This window comes from Vanessa tameamea, chromosome 15 (genome assembly GCF_037043105.1).
Source record: "Vanessa tameamea isolate UH-Manoa-2023 chromosome 15, ilVanTame1 primary haplotype, whole genome shotgun sequence".
Lineage (NCBI taxonomy): Eukaryota > Metazoa > Arthropoda > Insecta > Lepidoptera > Nymphalidae > Vanessa > Vanessa tameamea.
In genome coordinates, this window is record NC_087323.1 from 7471613 (window position 1) to 7495739 (window position 24127).

General features: G+C 30.4%; 1 protein-coding gene across 8 annotated transcripts in view; it reads right to left on the minus strand.

The window, feature by feature from the left end:
- Positions 1 to 24127, minus strand: part of LOC113399144 (apoptosis-stimulating of p53 protein 1) — a 240190-nt gene that overhangs the window by 44352 nt on the left and 171711 nt on the right. For 3 of the 8 annotated variants that reach the window (XM_064217071.1, XM_026638205.2, XM_064217070.1), the window contains exon 2: positions 21437 to 22229. The exons of 4 other annotated variants lie outside the window; for them this stretch is intronic. In XM_064217071.1, the coding sequence (XP_064073141.1) occupies positions 21437 to 22147 (711 nt within the window). In that variant the 5' untranslated portion in view covers positions 22148 to 22229. Of the gene's footprint in view, positions 1 to 21436; positions 22236 to 24127 lie in introns of those variants that run through there. One more of the 8 variants, XM_026638204.2, reaches the window with a different exon arrangement.

Sequence of the window (24127 nt, forward strand, 5' to 3'; positions counted from 1 at the left end):
TGTAACTCTGAGATAACCGGTCAACTATTGTTTATCTTTTATTTTTAAACTAAATTGGAACTTATTGTCGTACATTTAAAATTAAATTTTGCACTTTTGTTTGAACGGTTATTATTATTTTTTGCACTTAATTAAATCAATACATCAGAGTTATCATAGAAATGCGTGATTAATTATGTGTTTACTTGTGATCTCATTACTACGATGCTAAACGAACGTACGAGGTGACTGACGGCCGGAATAAAGAAAAATAAAGCACGTGAAGGAACTGCGGAAAACAACTAGTCGTACATAATTAAATTCATTCATTTTAATGAATATCGTGACTTCATAAAAAAAATGTGGCCGACACGGAATGCCCGACAGTTATTGGTTGATGATGGAAATTAATGGTTATTGAAGGAATTCATGCGTAAGAAATCAAATATGACGAAAAATAAAAACGTAAATTTTCATTAATAAATTAAATATTTTTTTCTCAACATAATATTTAATATTTATATGAAGCTTCCTCAATGGGTGGGATCACCTTCGTCCATAGAGGAGAGTTCCGTCAAGCCTAAAGCGGAGCACAAAATGAGGGTTCGAGGATGTGTTCTCCTCCTGCTCGTTTGCCACCTATAAAAAAATCAACACGATTCTGCACCCTCTCCGGTACGTGAAAGAGAAGGTCATCGCATTGGTTTTAGTGGGTAAGAATTTCACATATTCCGCTCCCTCTCAGGAGCCCGGATACCTCTCCGAAGGTTTCCGCATTGTGAAAAAGGGCAATATACCGTTTTCCGTAACGGCACACGGTTTTACCCTCATGGCAAACAGATTTCAAATAATGATGACATCAAAATATATAGTCGGATTAATTTGTTAAAAATTACCACCGATTAAATTAAATATCGTCAAACACAAACAAATATACCTAAATGAAACGAATAAATAAACGAAACTAAAACAGACTATCTTCGTACAAAATTAATTTCCTTAGTAATTTGTACTATTGGGTCCGAAAAAAATTCTACTTTTCCCTTCGGCGCCATAACGGAAGAATTAAGTGGCCGAATGTAAATCTTGACACTTGTTGATAGCGTCCGTCCGGGTGAACGTATTGGCGAGGATACGGGAACACAAATATGTGAAAGTCGAGAATTTTTCACACCACGTGTTATGGAATGTTTAATGAGCGCCTGAATAACGTGCAATTTCGAAATTTTACATCTTAATTACAAACATATTTTTTTATATCGACAACTTACCCTTTAATATATTAATGTTTAATATATATTGTAATTTAATAATCATATCTCATTTCTATATATTTTTATATTTCACTTTACAAAAAAACTATTGTTACTAATTCTACATAGATTTTAGTAACAAAAACAATTTCGTCTTTCGTCGATTTTAATTTATTTGAAGCAATTGACGTGATCAAAACGTTGGACATTGAAAAATTTTCATGAATGTAAACCACTAAGTTAAAGTTCCATTTAGAAATCACAAGCAGATATCGCGAAGAAAAGGTCACATGTGAAAATACGTTGTAAAGGTACGTATATAGAGACAGAAATAGGTTAACGACAAAATAATGCAGGCGCGGCGCCGCCTTTGAATTACAGTTTCACATGCGACAATATTTTGCATGTAAATGCAGAAATATCGTACGCTGCTTATCGATGCGACTTTATGAGGTATTTACACAAAAAGAACATATGTATGTTCAAATGTAAGGTGAGTTTTTTAATTTTTTTTCATTATAAATAAGAAAACTTTTGATAGGTAGAACATATGATCTACCACTAAATAGCAATAATTGCTTGCTTGCTTGGGACATAACATTAGTTTCCAAGATCGGTGACTTATTGACCATGTAAGGGATGGTTTATATTTCTTACAGTGACTATGAACGGTAGTTACCAACAACCAGTCTGCCTAACTATTGCAATTAAAAAAAAAAGATTGACGGTTAATCAGTTATTTCAAATATAACATTATAATCTTAGTATCGGTGACGTCACAACAATTCCCATGTGACGACACGACAGGTACCGTGTGACGTAACTCTGTAACAAACAGTGATGATCCGTGTAACTTCGATTCTAATCTCATCACATTAATATTTAATCTCGTTTTTATCATCATCTAGCACATTAACATTATGACGTCACGAACACGATGATTCGATCATTTAAGAATCAATCACCTCTTCATCATCAATCATTCAAAATGTAATTTTGTTTAATTTATTTATTTACATATAATTTACACTTTTAATATTATTTAAGACAATTAAATTAATTATTTAATGACAATTTAAGAGTTTAGTTGGACCTAATAATTAAAACTCGAAGTTCATCTCGCCCTGATTAAATTCAATGTTTACTATATCACGCCCACCTGAGAAAATGTTAATTTTGTTTAAAGCATCTCATTAACACTTAGGAATCTTGTAATGAGGTTTTATTGCAGATATATTGTAAGAAAAAGTACGGACAAAAATTCTATTCACAAACATGCAAATAAAAAAGTATTCACTATGCTATTTATTCTGTTAATAAGGTACGGTTTTCTATAACAATAATGTTGAAGCCTATTTATAAATGTATATTATTTAATTAATAAAATACTTTAATCTAGATTTTAGTCACACTGAGTAGAGTTTTCAAATAAAATTAATATAACACTAAAAATATTTTTCTAAATTGGTTTAAAAAGACGGTTTACTATGAGGTTTATTTTTAAATTAATTAAAGTGTTCTCAATTTAAAGTGTAAAGAATTTCATTTGTTCATAAAACTATTAAAAACTAAAAGTCAATCCTTGGTGACGCGTGCAAAGATAATGACGGGGTAGGAAGATCATTTATTAATTGATTTTTCATTTGAGTTTACTTAGTTGACTTGCTTTAATCATTTGGCTAATTTTTACACAAAATAAGACGACTTCCCTTTCGCAATCCTCAATCGATAAATTAGTAACACGACTAAATAAGTTAGTTTCACTTCTACAAATTTATGACCATTAATTGAATAAATCTAAATTTAAAATATAATTAAGACTATCTTCATTGACCTTTTAAACTTAACGACCGCTATGACGCACGAACTTGATGCAACGTCTTTTATTCGCAAAAAACCTAAAAACATAGGTATATAAGATTACTGTTGACCTTATACAATTACAAGAATACCGTTACCTTTTCAGCTCATTCGTGGAAAATTATCGCTATATTTTTTTTTTTGTAAAGCACATTAACGATTAGGCTTCCTTATTGTAAGTCAGCTTTTTGCCCATAAGCAAAGGTATCAGTCATAGAAAAAAAATTAAAATATTTCTACAACGTCTTGTAAAAAATATAACCCATGATCTAATGTATATTGCAAGACTTAAAACAAAACTCTACACCTTCATCCTATATTCTTGTAATTGCACTAGATAACTCATTGTTCATACTGGAACCTAGCAAAGCCAGAGCTATGTTTAGCGGTTAAATAATTGATAAACGAATGATCCTACCGTAGCAATCGGGAAATGGAATCAAAAGTTTGTTATTGTGCTCATATTTTAAAAGGCTTAACAAAATAAAAGAATAATACTGCTCGATTAAATCTTAAAATTTATTTAACATTAAACTGTTCGGTGCAAATAAAGTTTCCTCATTAACTGCATGTGCCGGGTCATTTGAGTTTGACAAGTTTTAAGGGCAATTACTAGCCATTCCATATGTTTATAGAATAGTTCGGAATTCCTAACCACTTTCGTGGCAAGTAGCGCTTCAAAGGTACTGAGAACTAACACAAATTAATTACTCGCTTGAAGTAAAACTGACGCTTTAGAGTTTAATTCACTTGGGAACGATCTTAGTGGTCGGTGCCACTCAGTATAGCTCGATGTCATATTAATTTGATAAATGATTTGATAATTCTATTTAAGTTTCATTAGGTTCCTCTTATTCGAATGTAATGTATCATTGATCAATTAAAGTTGAAGCGAGAGTGATGTTTTAAACTTGAAATTGTGTAGTTTTTTTATAATTATCGTCAAGTTTATGCGTATAGTTATCTTCGTAATATTCGTATATCTAACTTAAGCTTTTACCAAATATGCTGTCACCCTAAAAGCCCTTTTCGTGTCTGAAATGGCATTTATCTTATCGATGCCCGCATATCTCGAATGCACTTAGACCATTTTGGATATTTGTTTTTGTCTTCCTAAATCTCCTGTAGACTAATCGTTGTACATCGCCCCGGAGTCAGATAAGACACATCATGGCCTTAAGGCTGATACGGTAACACAATGAATAACATTATGACTAATAATAATTCTTAATTTTGCCACTTTAGCTTAATATGTCACTACTGTGATCAGAATTAACGCGTACGCAATATAGATCAATTCGCTTGCGAAAGCGCACATCACCGCGTTAAATTATCGGCGCGCATTAGTATGAGTGTCGATCATACTTAGAAGATGTCTTAGAGTCAAACTTAAATTTTGATGCTGCCTGGTTTTAAAAATATGCAGGCTAACTAAAATTTAATAAAAAATACAAATTAAAGATAAGAAACATTGAAGACACGGACAATATGTCTGTTTAGCCACAAACATAACAATAAAAAAGATGCCTCGGTGTGTGTCCAGAGTAGAGACAGCAAAAAAATATTGAAATTATTTAAATTTACTTTATTTAAAAATTCCTAATATGAAATCCGAAACGCTCCGTTGATTGACGTAACAATTGAAATGACTTAAGTTTCAATAGTTAAGATAATAAAATATGTAAATATAAACGGAAGAGCTTTAATTCAATAATACTTTTTGGAAGATACTTTACCATTTCATAGTAGTTATTAAAAAATTTAATGTTCAATGAGAATTTTGATAAATTTGTTGAAGACGTAGACGACAGTTCCTCATGGCACCTGTTAATAAATGATCGGAAATTGAAATTTGGAGTTTAAACGTTTTGGGGTTGGCCTTTATTAAATACTTCATCTTATTTATATTTTCGATATAAGTCAACCAAACTTTGAAAGCATTCAACTTACCTCGTATATTTTTAACTTACTTAAAATATAATTCGATGTAGTTAGTTAGCTATGTTTTATAAATATCTTTCAATAAAATGCACATTAATAATAATTTAAGAGCAAGAGGAAGTAACACTTCTAGAACGTTATCAGAAAATATAAAATATATTTAGAATGTAATTTCTTATATGTTAACGAAGTAGCTTAAGTACTTTTGTGATAAAGCAAATCTTATTGTTATCATCATCCTCCTGTCCTTATCCCAATTTTACTGGGGGTCGTCGCAGCATGACTTCTTCTTCCATACTTCTCTGTCGGACGTCATCTCACAAGTAACATTATTTCTAACTATATCTTCTTTCACACAATCTAACTCTATATCCATCCACATCCATGCTCAAGACCTTCCTCATAACATGGTCCTCATTCCTCCGCATAACATGCCCATACCATGACAGCCGGTTTCCACATAGCTTCTCGGTTGCCGGTGCCACTATTAAACTTCCTCTTATGTACTCATTCATTACTCTATCCATTCGCGTAATACCACACATTCTTCTCAAAATTATCATTTCCACCACATGCAATTGTCTTTCAGTCATCCCTTTTGTAGCCCGACACTCTTATCCATATAGAAAAGCAGTCTGACCATGGTCTTATAGATCTTCCCCTTAAGTTCAAGGGGAATACGGGCAGTCACAAATGTTATATGCTTGTAATAATAATAATCAAGAAGCAGAATCGTTATCCGTACATCAAATTATATGATATAAAAAGAGTAGGTAAATATTTTTCTCCCAGTTAATCTAATCGTATTATTCTTAACATTGAAAGGTAGAGCTTAACGTAAAATTTATGTAATAACGATTCTTGTAACAGCCTATTTATATAAAGTATCTTTATTTTTTTTTAATTATACTATATAAATCTTATTTCACAAAAGATATTGACAAAAGTCTTACAAAAAATTCAATATCTTTTCTTGATTCAACAACACAAGAGACGAAAACACAAAGCGTGAAAATCAAAGTGTAGGAATGCTCATTGGTTTATTGGAATTTATGTAAATTGTGTTCACTGAAAAATATTCTTATAGAATCTGAATTAGTTTGACAACGTTTTGATAAAAATAATATTATATTTATATATTATAATAATAGCATTGGAAAAGACCGGATTAAGAAAAAAAAGACGAAGATAAAAGTACCGCACTCGTGAATAGGTTTCGACAACTATGCAGTCCGCATAGTCTAGCACGAGGTATTTGATAATATAATAAAATACCGCAGACATTTAAATATACAACTTGAATTTTAAAGCTTATTTAATAATTAAGATTAAACATATGCTGCCCGAAAAAAAATACAGATTTTAAATTTTTTTGTAACATCAATTACAAAAAAATTTACATGATTTCAGTTAGAGTAATTACAGTTTCGAACTCATTTATATTCTTGCTGGTTTCGGTTGTGATTTAAGGTTTAATTACAATTAATCTTGTAATGGCGATTAAACATTAATGTTTTGATTTGTTTGTATAAATATCTGATATATTTTTTTCTATAAACTCAAAGAAGTGTGTGTAGTCAAACATTATTTTAAATGAATTTTACGTCAGATTTCCATATTTCCAAAAGGCCTTCCCTTGTAAAACTTAATTTCCTATATTTACCGCTGTAGTGAAAAGCGCTGACACGTGAGAAAAGATACAATGTCACATCAATATCTCTAAACTTCAAAAAAGAATGATCAGTTTAAAATAATTCCTGATTTTCTTTTAAAATATCAAAGTATATCTTATTGTGAATATTTTCGAAACTAATTCTCACAATAATAAAGAAATATTTTATAATAAGCCCGCAAACGTAAACGTAAAATATAAATGATCGAATTTCTAATTTGGATTCATACTTAGAATCATATTACGAAAAAAAATAAAATAGATAATCTTCCTATTTTAAACTGATCACTGTCATCATCATACATAGCATATATAAGTATTTTGTAAAATGGTACCATATAGTTTGCTGCTCAAACTGATAAAACATTTCATTGCTTATAATGGTAATTGTAGGTTTGAATACTTGCTTCAAATTCCTCTTGTATTTTACAGCAAAAAAATGTATAGACCACCATGTTTATCAAGGAATTTGAAGCACGTCGGTACGTCCAACTAGAGTACAGGAATGTGGTAGGGCTACCTTCAATATCTTAATCTACTAGAGCAATCAAGGAAAGTAAATTAAGTACTAACATATACTATAAATCTATAAAAGAATACATGATATATCCGATGATTAAATCTAGTTCAATTGTAAGCTGATGGAAAATTGGGAACTGAGCATAGAATTCACAACAGAGTAAGCCAATATCAGTTAAATTATAACTGAGGTAACTCAAACTGTACAATTTATAGCCGTTATTGTAAATGGAATATTCAGACTTTTCGTAATTTTATAATTTCACCGCTTTACTATAAAGTAATAGTGTTTTCAATTACCCGGTAATATCATATAAATCAAATAAAAACTTTGAATAATAAAGAAAATTCTTAATATCTGAATAGTTGAGAGAGAGTCTAACTAACTGCTGGTGCACTCACTATTCCGTCACTAACGTCTGATGAGACCTTCTAGCATGACCGTAGAGACCACCAATCGCAACATTTACGTGCCTGCCCATGCAAGGGAGTGTAATTTCTAAAAGTACGACTAAGACTATCTTGAGAGCATAGCATATTTATTAATTCTGTTTACTAACAATCACACCAAAACATTAAAAAAAAGTCAATAAAATAGCTAAATTTAGGGATTATTTATACATTATATTTGAATCTACTACCTCAGAAACTGAAGCTTTATCAAGCGAATTATTCATTATAATATAAGGATATGCAAATATATTTATTTTATTATAATAAATATAACTAAATATCCTTAGATATTATATGTATGTAAGTAGATTAAAGGTAGTATTTAATGTTATTAGTATTACTCCTTAAATAGTAAATTGCTTAATCTAACTACGATAAATTGTAATGAATATTTATAGCAGCATGTTGCGTGTCGTCGGAACAAACTTTAACAATTAATTTTCTTAGCGGCATACAAAATAACCAAAAATGGAGGAAAATATTTAGATTATAATTGAAAAATGACTCTTAATTTCAAGACAATAAAGTTTAAATTACACTTTAGCTGACAACGAATAACTTTTAATCACGCCTAATATCTGGTTTATACACATCATATACTGGATATGATAAACTTAAGTTTTAACGAATTCATTATTTAAATAACAATTAAAGTATTACCATGACAAATATGTAATACATTTTAAAATAATATTAAAGTTACTAATATTTTAATAGGTATAGCGTCTCCTTTATTTACAAGCTGTATGGTTTGAAATACATACGCAGGCAGATACGTAAACTTATTGTAACTTTCGATAGATCAATTTTGATAAAATAAAAGCGAAACGGTATCTCGGAATGTAGTGAGTTTTATATACTTTAATCCAATTGAATTATATTATATTAATTATTTAATCAACTATAATTTAGAATATATTCCCCAGACAAAGAGAAAAAAGAAAAATTGGTTGTTTCGGTTTTAGTAATTTAAAGAAAGCCATATTGAAAGGACACCCGCGTCTTTGTTCACGTTTAAGGGGTTGATCGTCAGGTGTTAAACAAAAAAATAGCCTATGTTCTTCCTTGGAGTTCAAGCTAGCCTCATACCAAATTTCATCAAATTCGGTGTAGTGGTTTGACCGTGAAAAAGCAACAGACAGACATGCATTTATAATATTATTATAGATTTATATAATACAAAATAAATAATGAGAGGGCTCACAGAATGAAAGATTTATACACTAGCCAAGCCTCACTGACGTCATCCATACCCTTAATAAGTACACGTAGGGGTGGGACAAGTTATTAGGAAATCAATACTTTTATTGAGTCGATAGTACCTATGTGCGGTAAGTGCGCTATTGTGAAAATTTTACTAACATTATAATGAGGATTTTCATTTCTAATAATTCGATGTTTTTATTTGAAATTAGACATATGATATCAATGATATTAAATTTCAAGTGAAACTTTGAAGATGTTAGAATATAAAAAGTGATAGAACTTCGTCTAACATATGCAGGTTTTGTGACCTTGAACCTGCGACCTTCGATAAAGATCCACGGCTTTTATCCACTGGGTTATCTGGGCCCTATTTATATCTTCTATGTGTAATTAAATAGGAAGTTACTTAATTTTAATGTATTCATTATGTAAATGTAAATAACTTCCTCTTTTCAGTTTGACTATTTGTTATTAGAAAGTTTTGGAAGGATTATTATGTACTCATTTGTATGTACATATATAAAATTATTACTATACATCTTATATGTTGAAAATGAAAAAATTGTCGACCAGAAACCATTTCATTCCATAAATAATCACGTAACATATCCCTGGTTTTTTTAACTTTACATTAAATATAACAGTTTTGTAATAAATAATAAGCCGCGTTAAAAATAGGTTTTATTGTCTCTAAGGGCAAGAGGAAGTAAGGCACTCTACCCTACTTCCTTTTTCCTTTGGAGAACAAATCGATTCCATGTTACTTACTACTGATAACGATGTTTGATCCCAATCAAAAAAGGATCGGACACAATGTTAAGATACATTTTTTTATTTCCAAAATATGTATATATACGTACGTATTACATTAGAAATATTTATTGATATTTGATAAATAAATAAATGATACCTGGTGCAATGCCAATAATTAAACATAGAAAACACACTTTAAAATTAATTAATATGAACACGTGATGATAATAACGTTATTTATTTTATTTTTACTCTTGTGCCTTTATTTGAATGAAATTCAATATTGCAAAGCGACAAATAAATCTTTATATAAAAGGCGATAGAGTTTAAATTTGCTTGTGTCTCGTTCCAAAATTAGATGATACCGGTAGGTACAGGTTGCCGTAACATGATTTATAAATCGGGTAAGCCACGGGACTAGTGAATATTTTAAATGATACTGGCTATGCAGTACCAAAATCTAACCTACAAAAGCTTTCGAAAAATCCGAACATTCTTTTGTAATTTGAACATAAAACGAAGAAATAACAAGTCTTTATCGCGTGGTATAACCTCGCCCTGTATGTAATCGCTCCATACAACTTGCCTTGACCGAAATACTGTTTTACGTTCTTTATAGCATTTTCTATGTCACTTAAATGCTACAATTATTATTTAACTGTTTGTTATGACTTATTATAAATTAATGAGGCGTTTAAATTAATATCCGTATTTAAAATGTAAATATAAATGAATATATACATTAATGAGTTACAAGAAACATGTACTTTATTGAATTGAGTTTTAAATATCAAACATTCTCAAAATGAATTCGAAAACAAAGTTAGATAAATATATCAAAAAGTTCTGAACAACTTACAAGTTATTAAATTAAAGTAACCTCATTTGCAGATTATCTAACTAGCTCAATGCTTAGACATACCTAACCGGTTTTGTTAATTTCGAATTGTGATAAAAAAATATACAGCAAGTTTTAAATTATCGTTCTTAATAAGTACCTACGTTATAATGGTTTTTTTTTATTTGAATTTCGAACATTATTATATAAAAACAACTCCATTATATATATATATACTATAGTAGCTTTAAGAGTTTCTTGATATACGTCAAAAAGTCCATTTTTGTAAATGACGACCGTATGTGTACCTTGTGTCTGCTGAGGGCGTGGAGGTAACAATAGTCTAACCCTGGCTCACCTCTTCACCCTGTTTTGTTCTACCCCTATTCTTTCGGTTGACATTATTACTTCCCCTTTTGTCTTAGCTGGCTTAGACGGCTTGGGAAAAAGTCAAGTGTCGCACAGAGGGAATTTCGAATAAAAGACACTACAGCCTAGATTTAAAAATTAAAGTCACGTCAGGGCTTTATGGAAGTCGATAAAAAGTGGCAACTTAAAACCAACGCGGTTATTCATTGACCTTGTCTGGAAGCAAACACTTTTCTGCACTTAGACCCGACCGTATGTACTATGTCTTCGCGGTGTGAGCGCAATTCTTAACTAGATAAATGAGGCCGCTTATTTTGTCCAGAAAATAAATAGCATCGAAGCCGCCCTTCATGTCTCCGTGAACGTAGCAGTCAAAATAAAGCCCATTGTTGCTTGCAATTACGGAAACCTTAATACGGTGACTACGGAGCAATTTATGACCCGCCGCTTTTTGTGGTAAATATCTTTAGAATTTTGACGCATAATGGTTTGATTTACCGTAAAAAATTGGGAGAACGCGACCTCATTACGCTTCCTTTGAGATAGTAGGCACACTAATTATAAATGAAAATTATTTTATTCACAAAACTTATCGAATGTTGACGTCATACATATATTGAAAACAAAATAAATTTTCCGTGGCTGATAGAAACACTGCCTTATTAAACAACAAGCCTTAATAAGTTCGGGGTGATATATAAGCCAATGCGTTAAATTTATTGGGTCGGTAGCCATTCTTGTTATTGTGCGTAAAGCTAATAGAGGCAAGGTTCTCATTAGCAAGCAAGTGTACATATATTTGCGAAATATTAAAGCACCTAAATTTATAGACAACAAGTATAGTAATTGTGATATCTATTTCCTAATTACAGATAATTATACACAATTTAACTTAGAATACTCGTTTAATAATTTTAATTATTTTTTTTCCTTCTTATTTATTTGTACTGTTTTATTTCTTAGTATGTATTAAATATCAGACTCATTTTCATAATTTATCAAATATATAGCCGAAAAGTCCGTATGAACGCACTCTTCTCAGGATCTATTATGATTACTACTACGATTTGAAAATATGTTCATTTTTCTGTGAGATAACGTGCAATGCAGCTGAAATCGCATTATGTAGTAATAAGAAACTATTGGAATAGTTTGAGCCTATGAAATGAGCTTTGAAAAAATCACTCAGTGGGATAATGGACCATCGTTCGGATAATCCGCGAAAATGGCATAATGTTAAAATTTAACAGTTGACAGCCTGTATACAGTACGCTACTAGGGAAAGGTAAGTAGGATCTTCTTTAAAAAAATAAAATACGTATACCGAAGTAGCTATATATATATTTCTTCTTAAGAATATATACAATTTGAGTGTAAATTGTTATTCCCATTAAATTTTTATTAAAAGGTATTGGGTGTAAATGTTAATTTAAACAATAAATTAAATCCATAGGCAGACATTAGTAAGGAGGATAAGCCGTTAGATTTATTGTTTAGCGATAAGAGAGTTGTTTAGGAAAATTAAAGCTAAGTATTGTTGTCTGTTCGGCAGAATATTGAAATTCAGCGTAAATCGGGATACGCTCGGGACCGAAATTATCTTCAGCGGAAATTTATCCGATTATCTTTTACGAGTTTTTTTAAAAACCTTCACAATATATTTGTTTTTTTATTATGTGTTAAATACGATAAAAAAAGTCATAATAATATAACACAATACGTAGATTGTTGTCAGTAACAAACGTATTGTTGCCAGTTCAATTCAATAAAAAAATAACGATATGAAATAAAAAGTGCCAACATGAAATATATATATATACATTACTGAATTTAATAAATATTTCTATGAATAAATAATATGTTATCAAACAATATTATCGTTGTACACACTCAGCTTTTGGTGAAGCGGTTTATATTTTTTTTTAGAAAAACGTTTATGTTAAGTAAACAATCCGAAAAGGTAAATTAAGTACCTCAATATTAATTAAAATGATAATGGAACCTATATTGGTGCGTAAGTTCGGAATGAGCCCTTTACGATGGGAACAGAATTTTAAACTATCTACGGTCTCCTTCATATTTAATTTGAAGCCTAATACCATTAATTATGAAATTTCGGACGTTAGGACGGAAAGAAGGTCAGCTGACTAACATATATTTTTTTTATCAAATAATTAATTCTACGAATGTGTGCGTAGTTTTTGCAATTGTGAAAGAAAGTTTTTTTTTTAAATGAGATTTTAATTTAATGATAAGCGAAGGTAAAAATATCTGCGGAATTTTATTATAGAAACGAATATTATGCCCCAGGATGGATATATCGACTTTACGAAGTTTGAAAGTCGGTGTTATAAGTTTATCCACAATCAGCCCGAGAGTAAAAATATTCCTTAGGAGTGTTTACGTCGGGCAGGCTGGCAATCTACCAGATTATATTTCTTGCGGTGCAATAAACCGATTAAAAAATTCATACATAAAGACCAAAAAAAAAATCTAATCCAACGATTTATTATTTCATTGGAATGTGTAACTAATATATATATATATATATATTACATAGTTGCAGAAATGTAACAAGACAACTTTATAAATAAATGAAGGCTAAAACTATCTTTCTAAGAAGATTCATTCTTAATCCACCGAGCACTTGAGAAGGGGATAAATACAAGCCCTAGAATTCCTTCCAACACATGTAGGTTGTCTCACGCCGATTTCCTTTACCACAGAAAATATGTACCGAATCGGTTCCAAAGTAAAAACGTATTGAACTTGCCTTATTCATTTTTGATAGAATTGTATATAATGATCATGAATCATTAAACATGTGAATGTATTTATGTACTTGTATAGGCATTGGACTTTTAATCCAAGGGTCCAGGGATCATGTCCCTGTTCGGGCGGGGAATAATTGAAACGAAACAAGGTCCAAGATCTTGGAGGAGTAGTGCAAAAAGCTTCATTAAAAGTATAACACCTCGCCTTATTGTATCCATTGGTGACAGGAGGGCTGGTTCCATTTTTGCCCAGACGATTGCGGTTCTATGGGGAAATGCTGCTAGCATTCTTGCCTTCAATAAACGCGGTCAAGATTTATACAGTAACTATTTTTAATTCACATTTGTATATATTTAAGGACTCAATGTTAATAATTCACTTGTTATAATATATATACTAGAAATACACTATTACATATTCAAAAACGAATCAACTTGATTTTGTTTTTCTCATCAGCATTCAAGGTGAGTTTGTTTTGGTCTGAAAGGCACATTCGATGGGGTATGGCTATAACAATTTGGTAACTCTAATGCCCAGTCTGAAATCGGTTTAATGTTTTGAATAACTAAACAGACAGGACAGGATGTTACGGTTTATGTGCGACACTTGAAATAGCTACAAATGTTAATATGTTCTTGTTTTGAAACTTTCGCGAAATCCACACTCTATGATGTTTATTTTGCGTGGGTTTGATTTATATTTATAAAACGACCTGTTTGAATGAATTATAGAGTAAAGAGATTAAATTTACACATGTGTATCTTTTCAATTTATTAACTCATGCGATGTTTAATTATTTTGAGGCTTTAATCTCTCAAAGGTAGCACTGCTTATCAATTTGAATTGCTTGTTTCGATCCGGAAATAGCTGTCTCTAGCAAAACTTTAACATTTATTAATATATTGCAAACAATAACTATAATACTATGACAAGTTATGTCATACACAGTTATTTTCTTACTTCATTATAGTAAAATTTCATGATATTATGTTACAAGGTTACTATCTAGCAAGTTATGAACAAAGCCGACAGCTCGCCCGACTCCAAGTAAACTTCATAACTGATTAAAGCTCAACTAATTTAATCTCTGTCCCGAGAAGTAAATTTCATAAATTTTAAAATAAAATATTGATGTTGCGTATCCTTTTAAAATTCAACAATAAACGTTCGTTTGAAGTAATTTACAATAAAATAAAACACAAATAAGTAAGCTGAGCTCTAACCACTTAGATAAATAAAATAAGCTCTTAAAAAAAATAAAAGACTCAGTAAATAATTATCAGTTAAAACTTTTACTTATTAATATTAATATTTATTGTGATATGACGAAAAAAAATCTCAATTAAAGTTATTCGGATTTCCTTTATAGACCGGCCTCGTCAGAATACTAGCTTGCTTAAGTCTTGGTTTGTTGGCGGTGAAAGCCTCCATGATTCTCTGAGGCACATACGGTCCAAAGCTTTACAGTGATCTCTTTCCGGTGGTGTTGGATGGTCGTCCCATAGGTCCAAGAAGGAATAGAGAGTGCATCTTTGTGTATGCTAAAATGTATCTTGCATTAATAACTAGTCTTTGATGTTGGCTGCCGTCGTCGGCATTAAGTCAGAAGTATTGGTATAAATAATAAAGGTATAATTACAATGAAAACATAAATATATTACGATTAAATATTATAACTTTTAAAGGTAATTAAATTAAGAAACATAATTCATATAACTTTAACAAATAATACTCAGAAAATTTTCGTTTCATTGTCAAAGATCCCTCACAAATGCAAATGCGTCAAACTGGAAAATAAACAGAATTTTCTGTCTTGGAAAACAAACGAAAAGTTTTAATTATGAAATAAAAATGTTCAATTTATATTCAACTTTTAACTTTAAGGCTTCGGGAACTGTAGATTAATTATTTTATGGGAATGTTATTTATGTATAATAGAATATAATTTTAGTAGCAAAGCGCGGGGAAGGAAATAGGCTATTTTGCTTAATTCCCCGTCGAGGGGTAAAAATGGGGGGTCACGGTTCGTGTGCTATAGGTAAAGTTTTAAAAATTACAGGTTTAATTAGTAAGATATAAAAGTATCTTCGTAAATGTTAGATTACTTTGTATATTCGAAAAACCAAACGTTGTATCGAATACAGACCGATTTAATTCAATCAAATGAATTATGAAAACCTATATAAAAATAAAACTAAAGATATTGTAAGCTTCCTATTCTAATAGAAATATTAAATTACGAACAGAACAAACAGTACAAAGAAAAAAAATCTTGTCTTTTTACGGCTAGGAAAGTTGAAATTCTTGGTCATTCCCTACTATAATATGTATGTATATGTTTGTATTATCTTACAAACCTTTCTCTCAAGTCACTCTGTCTATTGATGAAAACTAAATTAAAATATGTTGCGTGATTTAAAAGATCTAAGCGCACAGACGACGTGAAACGACTTTGTTTTAACTTTGTATCGTTGAAAATTTAATATAAGGAACTGAGAATTCTGTAGTAATCATTAAAAAAAAGTGAAACTAATACAAGCAACGAAATAGACAACAATTTTTTTTTTTAATATTGCTATGTCTGAGCAACTGAAAACACAGTTATTCATGTAAGTCGTTGAGATTTAAGTTATTATGAATTATAAGTCGTATCAATAAATTGTACATATGAATATACGTATAATATGAAAATATACACCAATTTACATCTTCACTTTGGAATATAACGAATTCAAAACAGCTCTCATTTCTATATTGTCCATATGAACAAAGTTGCGAATTCAAGCTATATAAATAAATGGAATTATCCTTTCCAATATCTCATTACGATATTACTGCACAAAAGCTGCATTCGCTACATTGTTTTTTATTTCCATTATCACAAGGGAGTGATGGAAGCTTGTTGTTACGCAACACAAGTCTTATCAGAGGGTAATCACAAAGCTTTGCTGAAAAGGGGTGCTTTTACGTGATTCGCTAAATAGGAAAGAGAAAACCAACACTGATAGAAGCCATTTATAATTTAAATTGTAGAGTATTCCATCCTTCCTTGTTTAAACAATTTATTTAAAAATATAATTTGAATGAATAAATTATATTTTTAAATAAATTGTTAGTTTAAAAAATATAATTTATTCATTCAAATTATCTTCCTAAATTTCATTGTACATTATTAGATAAATAATTTAATTTTAATTAAACTATTTTATAATTAATTTATGACTACATTTTATATTAATTATGGTAATAAAGACCGTAAAAATTGTGATATATATAATATTGATAACGTAATTATTTTTCATATGAAATATTTATATACAAACAATAAAAGTAGCAAGAAGATTTGTCAACGGAGCGAAAGTAGAAAAAAGATACTATATTTCTATTTGATTTAAAAGTATATGGGCGAATAATTTATTTCTGCATTATGATGATGTCATGACAAACTACACAGAACATATTTTAGTGCTCAAGTGTGTGCGCGAGCACAGGTAAACTCTTTATTAGCTCATTTTCATAATCCGATGGGACGGCTAATCCGGCACGACCGGAAAGTGTTCAGGCGCATGACCAACGGATTTACGTGCTATCCAAGACACGGGACACTTTCAGGCCCGACCTGGGGTTTAAACCCAGAAACTTCGAGATCTGCGGCCATGTATCTGTCCACTAGCACAACGAGGCAGCGTGCATACATGTCACAAAGTTTCCCGAATAATATTTTTATAATAATGACAGCATATAATATTATAATAGATAGGTATGAAACCTTTAAAAGGTTTATAAATCTTTTATAAACAGAAGTGATTTCAAATTAAGCTATTATAATATATGCATCCTTTTTGGGTTCATTTTCATTATTATTCACAACTAAGATTATGAAGGTGAACGGAAGTTGATGTGTGTATCTTAAAATATTCTTTATTATAAAATAATCTTTATTATAATTTCAATAAAAATCGACAAACACAAAGCGGTTCAGTTCATTTTTGTCCTCCGTTTATCAATTAATTTTCTTCTTTTCTTTGTTTGACGAGATTAGTGTTATCAAGGTTTTTTTTTTAATGAGTGTCGAACCAAAAATATTCCAAACATGCAAATTTGTACTGGTTGGCGAACAGTAGTAGCTATCAGTGATTGATAAAACTATGGTTTTTGTAATGTCTTATAATAATTGTATAACAAATGAGTAATATTAAAAAAAATATAAAAAAACCAGCTGATTTTCCAGAGAAATAAATAGATTAAATCTTAAAGAAATTCACAATCAAGTTCACATAAAAACTATACAAGTTCAACGCAAGAAAAGGTATTGAGAAAAGGTATTAAAAATAAAATAACAACAATTACAAATAACAAAGTACTTTTTTGTCTATGCGACTTTTGTACGAGTACGTCCCTATAACGCCTCTTCATTTCTGAGAACCATTAGTTCATGAAAGCTGGGGTCGATACTACCAAGTCCCAGTCGGTTCTTTCACGACAATTTTTAAGAGGGTGACTTTGCATTTCCTTTGAAACATCGCTTTTTTCCTAAATGGCTCGGGACATTTACAAAAATATATAATAGTTTTATCCTTAAAAGGACTGAAATATATTTCTTACTTGCAATTTCTTTGTGAAACTTTTAATATTTTATCGTAGGTAACTGACTCATTGGTCTCGTGAGCAGCTTGTACGGTTGCAAATCCCGAGGTCCCTGATTCGAATCTCGAGTCGTTAACAAAAATGATATATTTTTTGTCTAGGAATTCTAAGTGGCAGCTCGAATTTAGAGAAACAGTAAATAAACAAGTTTTTGTGCGTCCAATTCAAGGTAGATTGTCGTATCATCAGCCCATGACAGTAAGGAATTAAAACAGTTTATCTGTGATTAGCTTTGTTTTACTAGTACACTATAATATTTCCAACGTAGATGGCTATAGGTTTTTTAATGTAATCCGTCAAAATATTAACGATATAGAATATAACATCTAAAGAATCGTATTAGAAAATATCGTTATCTAATTCTATAGACGAGTATTATTATTCCTTTTTTCTTTTATCGGCATCGATAACCTGAATATTCCTTATATTGGACGTAAAGCAATAGATATTTTAATTAGAATCATAAACGTGATATCGCATGTTATTTCTAAACGTTTAAAGTTTTAGGATAAATTACCTATTTATTTCAAAAGCAGATGACTTGACACATAAATATAATTAATCAATATTGACAAACCAAGTTTGTAATCTTCGAAAATAAAGTAACAAGAAAAATTTTGTTTTAAAAATCGTTGTCTCGTGAACAAGATATTCGTAGATAGTATCGAAATATCGAGCTCCACCAAATAAAAAATAAAAAACACGGTAAATAACCCGTTTTATATACTTGTAGTAAAAATAACCATGTTAATTTAAAATATTATATAAAAATGTTTGTGCGTATTTAGAAAAATAAAATTATATTAGAAAATGAAACGGTTCTCAGGAAAAACAAAGTAAGATTCCGAGTAAAAAACGTTTATTAATCAGGCTTTTATTCGATGCAATGAAATTGTTTTGCTACCGGGCGCCAAAATATTTATTCAATCTTATCATTTGGTTCATCTGATTTAAAAATCAGTTTTAATACACACACATACTAAAATGCAAAGTTAAATAAAAGCTTGTATAAAATGTGTCACATATCTTAAGATTAGCATAATGCGCAAAATATTTAGTTTAGTTTATTGTCAACGTCTTTTTAATTTGGTATTATTATAAATAATATTCTTTTAATATTAACTTATATAATAAATCTAGATACGCTGTAATAAACGGGCAAACAAGACGATAGTAGTCAAACAAATTACGTAAAACAATAACTCTTTTATATTATATATAAACTATTTTTCATTTCCATTTTTATCGTATACTAGCTGTTACCCGCGGCTTTGCCCGCGTAGAATATAAATATATTTACAAATTAACTTAAAATGTTACGTTAATGTAATACCTCTTTGTATACCACATTGGTGTGTATTTCAGCCCTTAGGGTAGAATATCCAGAAACGCTTAAATGGGAATCAACTCATTTTTAATCGGTAGCCCAAAAATAAAATTTCGACCTTCTAACTTCAAAATGACAGACTTCCAGACTAACCTGAATACGAAATGTTAACACCTATTTTTCCCTTTAGGCCTGAAATATCAAGAAACGCTTAAATAAGTATCTACTCCTTTTTAATCAGTATCCCAAAAATAAAGTTTCATGTTTCTAACTTAAAAAAATCCATACTAACGTTCAACCCCTATTTCACCCATTTAGGGGTAGAATATCCAAAATTCCCTCCTGAGTGGGTGTCATGATATGTTATTTTATAAGTGTACAGCCTAAAACATAAGTTTTATGCTTCTAGTTCTAAAAATTCTAAACATGACAATACTTTCAACAACTTACAACCTTTCATCCCCCTTTTCAACCCTTTACGGCACTTTTTTCCAAATAAAAAGTTTGCAAAATATATGCACAAAAAATTTGTCTTATTACGACATCACATTAGAAAATCCTAAAATGATCAGTGTTTATCTACTATATTGTCCACGTATTATGCATACAAAATAATTCTCTTTAAATCACTCTATCTATTATAAAAACCTCATCAAAATCCGTTGCATAGTTTTAAAGATTTAAGCATAGACAGGAAAAGACAGTCAGCGGGAAGCAATTTTGTTTTATACTATGTAGTGATAACAAATAGGTACAACGTACACAGTTTTCACTCATTCGGAAATACAAACCGCTATGTCCCTGGGTTTTAAAACTGTAATATCTTCGAAAATATTCATTTAAATTACATGCTGTAAAGGGCCATATTGATCTATATTGAATGCACAATTTATTTAAGGTACCTAATTGGATAAGGATTAATGCTATATTGCTTAAAATCGCTTCGAAAAGAAGCCATTATTTCTCGTAAAAAGAAAACGATAAAAAATGTTTATTGTCTGTTATCTTTAAGAGATAGACATATACCATCGCGGACTTTTTTATAGACATTTTTGAGGTGTACAATTCTGTAGTACATTATTTTGATCTATCTAGTAGGGTTCAGTCAGCGTTTACAATGTAAGCGCAAAAAATGTATAAATTTACGACATCACATTAGAAACTTTTAAAATTATCAGTGTTACTTAAATATATTGTCTATGTATTATATACAAAAACCTTTCTCTCGAATCACTCTATCTATTAAAAAAAAACCGCATCAAAATCCTTTGCGTAGTTTTAAAGATTTAAGCATACAAAGGGACATAGGGACAGAGAAAGCGACTTTGTTTTATACTATGTAAAGATAAGGACGTTTATTTTCTTCGAGTACGTCCAATGCATATTATATCGCTAAAACTTCGTTTGTTTTATATCATTTATATTGATTTGATTAGACGCCGATTCATTTACAAAATAATATAACGACAAAGATTTTCTTTATCATTTTATTTTTTTAATTTACACAAACAACAATTACAGATTAACGTTATAACTAAGGATTAATTAAAGAATCGTTTATCCCTAACGGAATATAAAATAGGTATTTGTCCAGACAAAAAGTAATAAGTCGTATAAGAAGAGAAAGGCGAATGGAATCCCAGGATGTTTCAGAGGTTCATTAGCATACAGATTGACCCGCACAACGAAGGCGACAGAAATACTACAATGAACTCAATTCTGTTTAAAATTAAACATCTAATCACTGTTTCATCTTCAAATTTGTCTTCGATACCTCGATTCTTACGAATCTTGTTTTTTTTTTTTTTAAATGATATTGTATAATAAACTTAAATTAATCTTACCTGATTTTCCTTTAAAGAGGTATTAACAATGTCAATCTTTCTTGTATAGTGATCATCTAAGGATGCATCGGTCATAGTGGCTTCGTCTATTAAAGTCTCTTTGCTATTTTTTCTTGAATGTCTAATGAGATCAGGTTTTTCTGTGCTCATTGAATTACTTGCATTTTCATTCGTACAGTTCTCTCGGCCTGAGTTTCTATCTTCATTAGTACGTGATTTATCTTCCCAGCTTTTGATTTTAAAACACGATATTGGTTTTTTATCTTCCTTGGCTTCGTCACGACTAATTGCTTTATGCTCTACACTGAAACCGTCTTTGTTTTCATTTTTGACCAATCCGATTTTAAGACGTTTCTTCTTACCGTTCCATTTAGTATTGACTGATTTTGATGCAGTACTATCATCACTAATACTATCAGAACATACAGGATTGACTAGAATCTTAGTGGATTTTGCTTTACGTTCTATTTTTCTTAAATTTAAAAGGTTACCAGATGAATCAACATACGAAGGTATTGATGCCAATGATGATGTGCTCTCTTTCGTATCTTCATTAATATTATGTTCGGGATTATGGAAAATACTTATTTTCATGACTTCAGCTGCGTTTTGACGTATTTTACTACTAGATCCAAGTGGCCCCATTGTAACCGGTGGTCCTCCTTTAAATAATAATGCTGTCTCTGTTGGCTGACACACACAAGCTAGCATTTTCACTTAGTCATAAATTAATTATCACTATTACCACTTACATTGTTTGGTGTTACTTGTTTCGTAAAGCGTTTTACCAATTCTGCTAGAAAAACCGCTAAGTGACTGGAAACCCTCAATAGATTGAATGAGATACTTTAATCTCTTAGCTATGTGATATCCTTTTTATAAGAGGCTTTATTTACGAGATAAGTACGTACTTAGCGCTACCATGTCGCTACATAGCTTCCCGACGTTCTTACACTGATATTAAAGTTCCGTTCTGTTACAAGGACTTATGGTGCATTGTTTCTAGATCAACGATTGTAGGCATCTCCTTAATATCTTTAACATCAACGTTTATATTTCGTGAAATTTGACATCAAAAAAGTTCCGTTAAATATGTACATCATTTTGTACACCAATGACAAACAGTATATTTTTTCATTTCAAATTATCAGTATAATCTGATAGTCTACATTAGCAGTATAATCTTTATAAAGTTCGACTACGTATTTTAAAGAATTGGTGTGAATAAATCTTGGTATATCTCTAAACACCAATGTGAACTTTACACTTATACTAAAAGCGTAGTGCAAAATGCGGTAACTCGCTCTTGTTTTATCTCCTTATTTACCCCAAAAAGGATCGAATGACAAATACATGGTTTTTACTTTAATATTAAAATAGTAGTTTTATATTAATTTTATCAAAGATTATTAAGGTCAATATTCCATTTTATTGTTGATATATGATAAAAATATCATATTATTTAAATAGTAGAGTATATAAATCAAATTATATCGCAACATGATTTAATAAGAGATCACTCGTATAACAAGATCACATAAATTTCTTCTATCGCTGGAGGCTGAGAAATTTTACAACAAGAAACACAATATCATACGACCGTACAATCGTTGGCCTTATGACATTTTAGGCTTTTATTACGAGACCGCAAATCGCTTTGAAAAATCTACTAAAAGATAGTTGTATGGTACGGAATGAAAGGTTACAATTATTGCACAAGAAATCAAGATTTATCTTTGTAGAAAAAATCGCGTTTCTTTCGCGTATAAATTAAGTGTAACCATGATCATTCCTTGTTCAACGTGCTCAACGTTTTGACAGTGTTGCCTTTGCCATTATCACGAGCTGACGTTTGCGGTAATAGGCTATTTTTAAACATACTATAATAAAGAGCAAAGATGTTAAAACCTCGTAACATGCTGTAAAAATAAAATACAGGTCAGGAGTTTATAATAATACTTAAACATACATCCTCTTGACGTGTAATAAAGGCTACTTGACACTGAAAAGAGTAGATTGAATGGAGCCTCAAATCGTACCACAAAGGGAAAAATGTAGATGGAATTTCTTGAATTAGGATTACAAGTCGGAATTCCACGCTCGCTTCGTCATAAATAAATAGAAAACTCTTCTGAATAGTAATCACATAATCGCTTCACGATTCTGTATAAATAAAATACTTTCTAATTAAATTTGTATTCATAAATTGATAGTAATAATATTTACCGTAGTCTTAATCTTACTCTTTTATAGAACTCATTTAGCGTTATATAAATCACTAATTTTCTCACTCAAATAAGTTTCTTAAATCGCGTTTTATTCTTATCGATTTCAATATCAAGTTATTTACTAAGAATAATCATTATAAATAATAATTAAAAGTTAGTTTGTATTATAAAATTACTTAAAAATAAAATCCTTTGAAGTAAAGCAGTGTCACGAAAGCCATTTAATCTTAAATTTTCCATTTAGGAGCTCCATTAGGGCGTCTAGTGTTTAAGTGTATAAAACGGTCATCGGACCTGAACGGCACTTCGCGTTAGTTTGTCCCGAGGGTATTTCCCGATGCTCTAAAGAGAAACTCATGTAACGTACGTGTAAAAATCTCTTAGTAAAAGAGTGGTGCATTATCTTAGATTTTTTTTTAAATTATAAAATAAATAACAACGTTAATGAATAAGGTATTAGAAA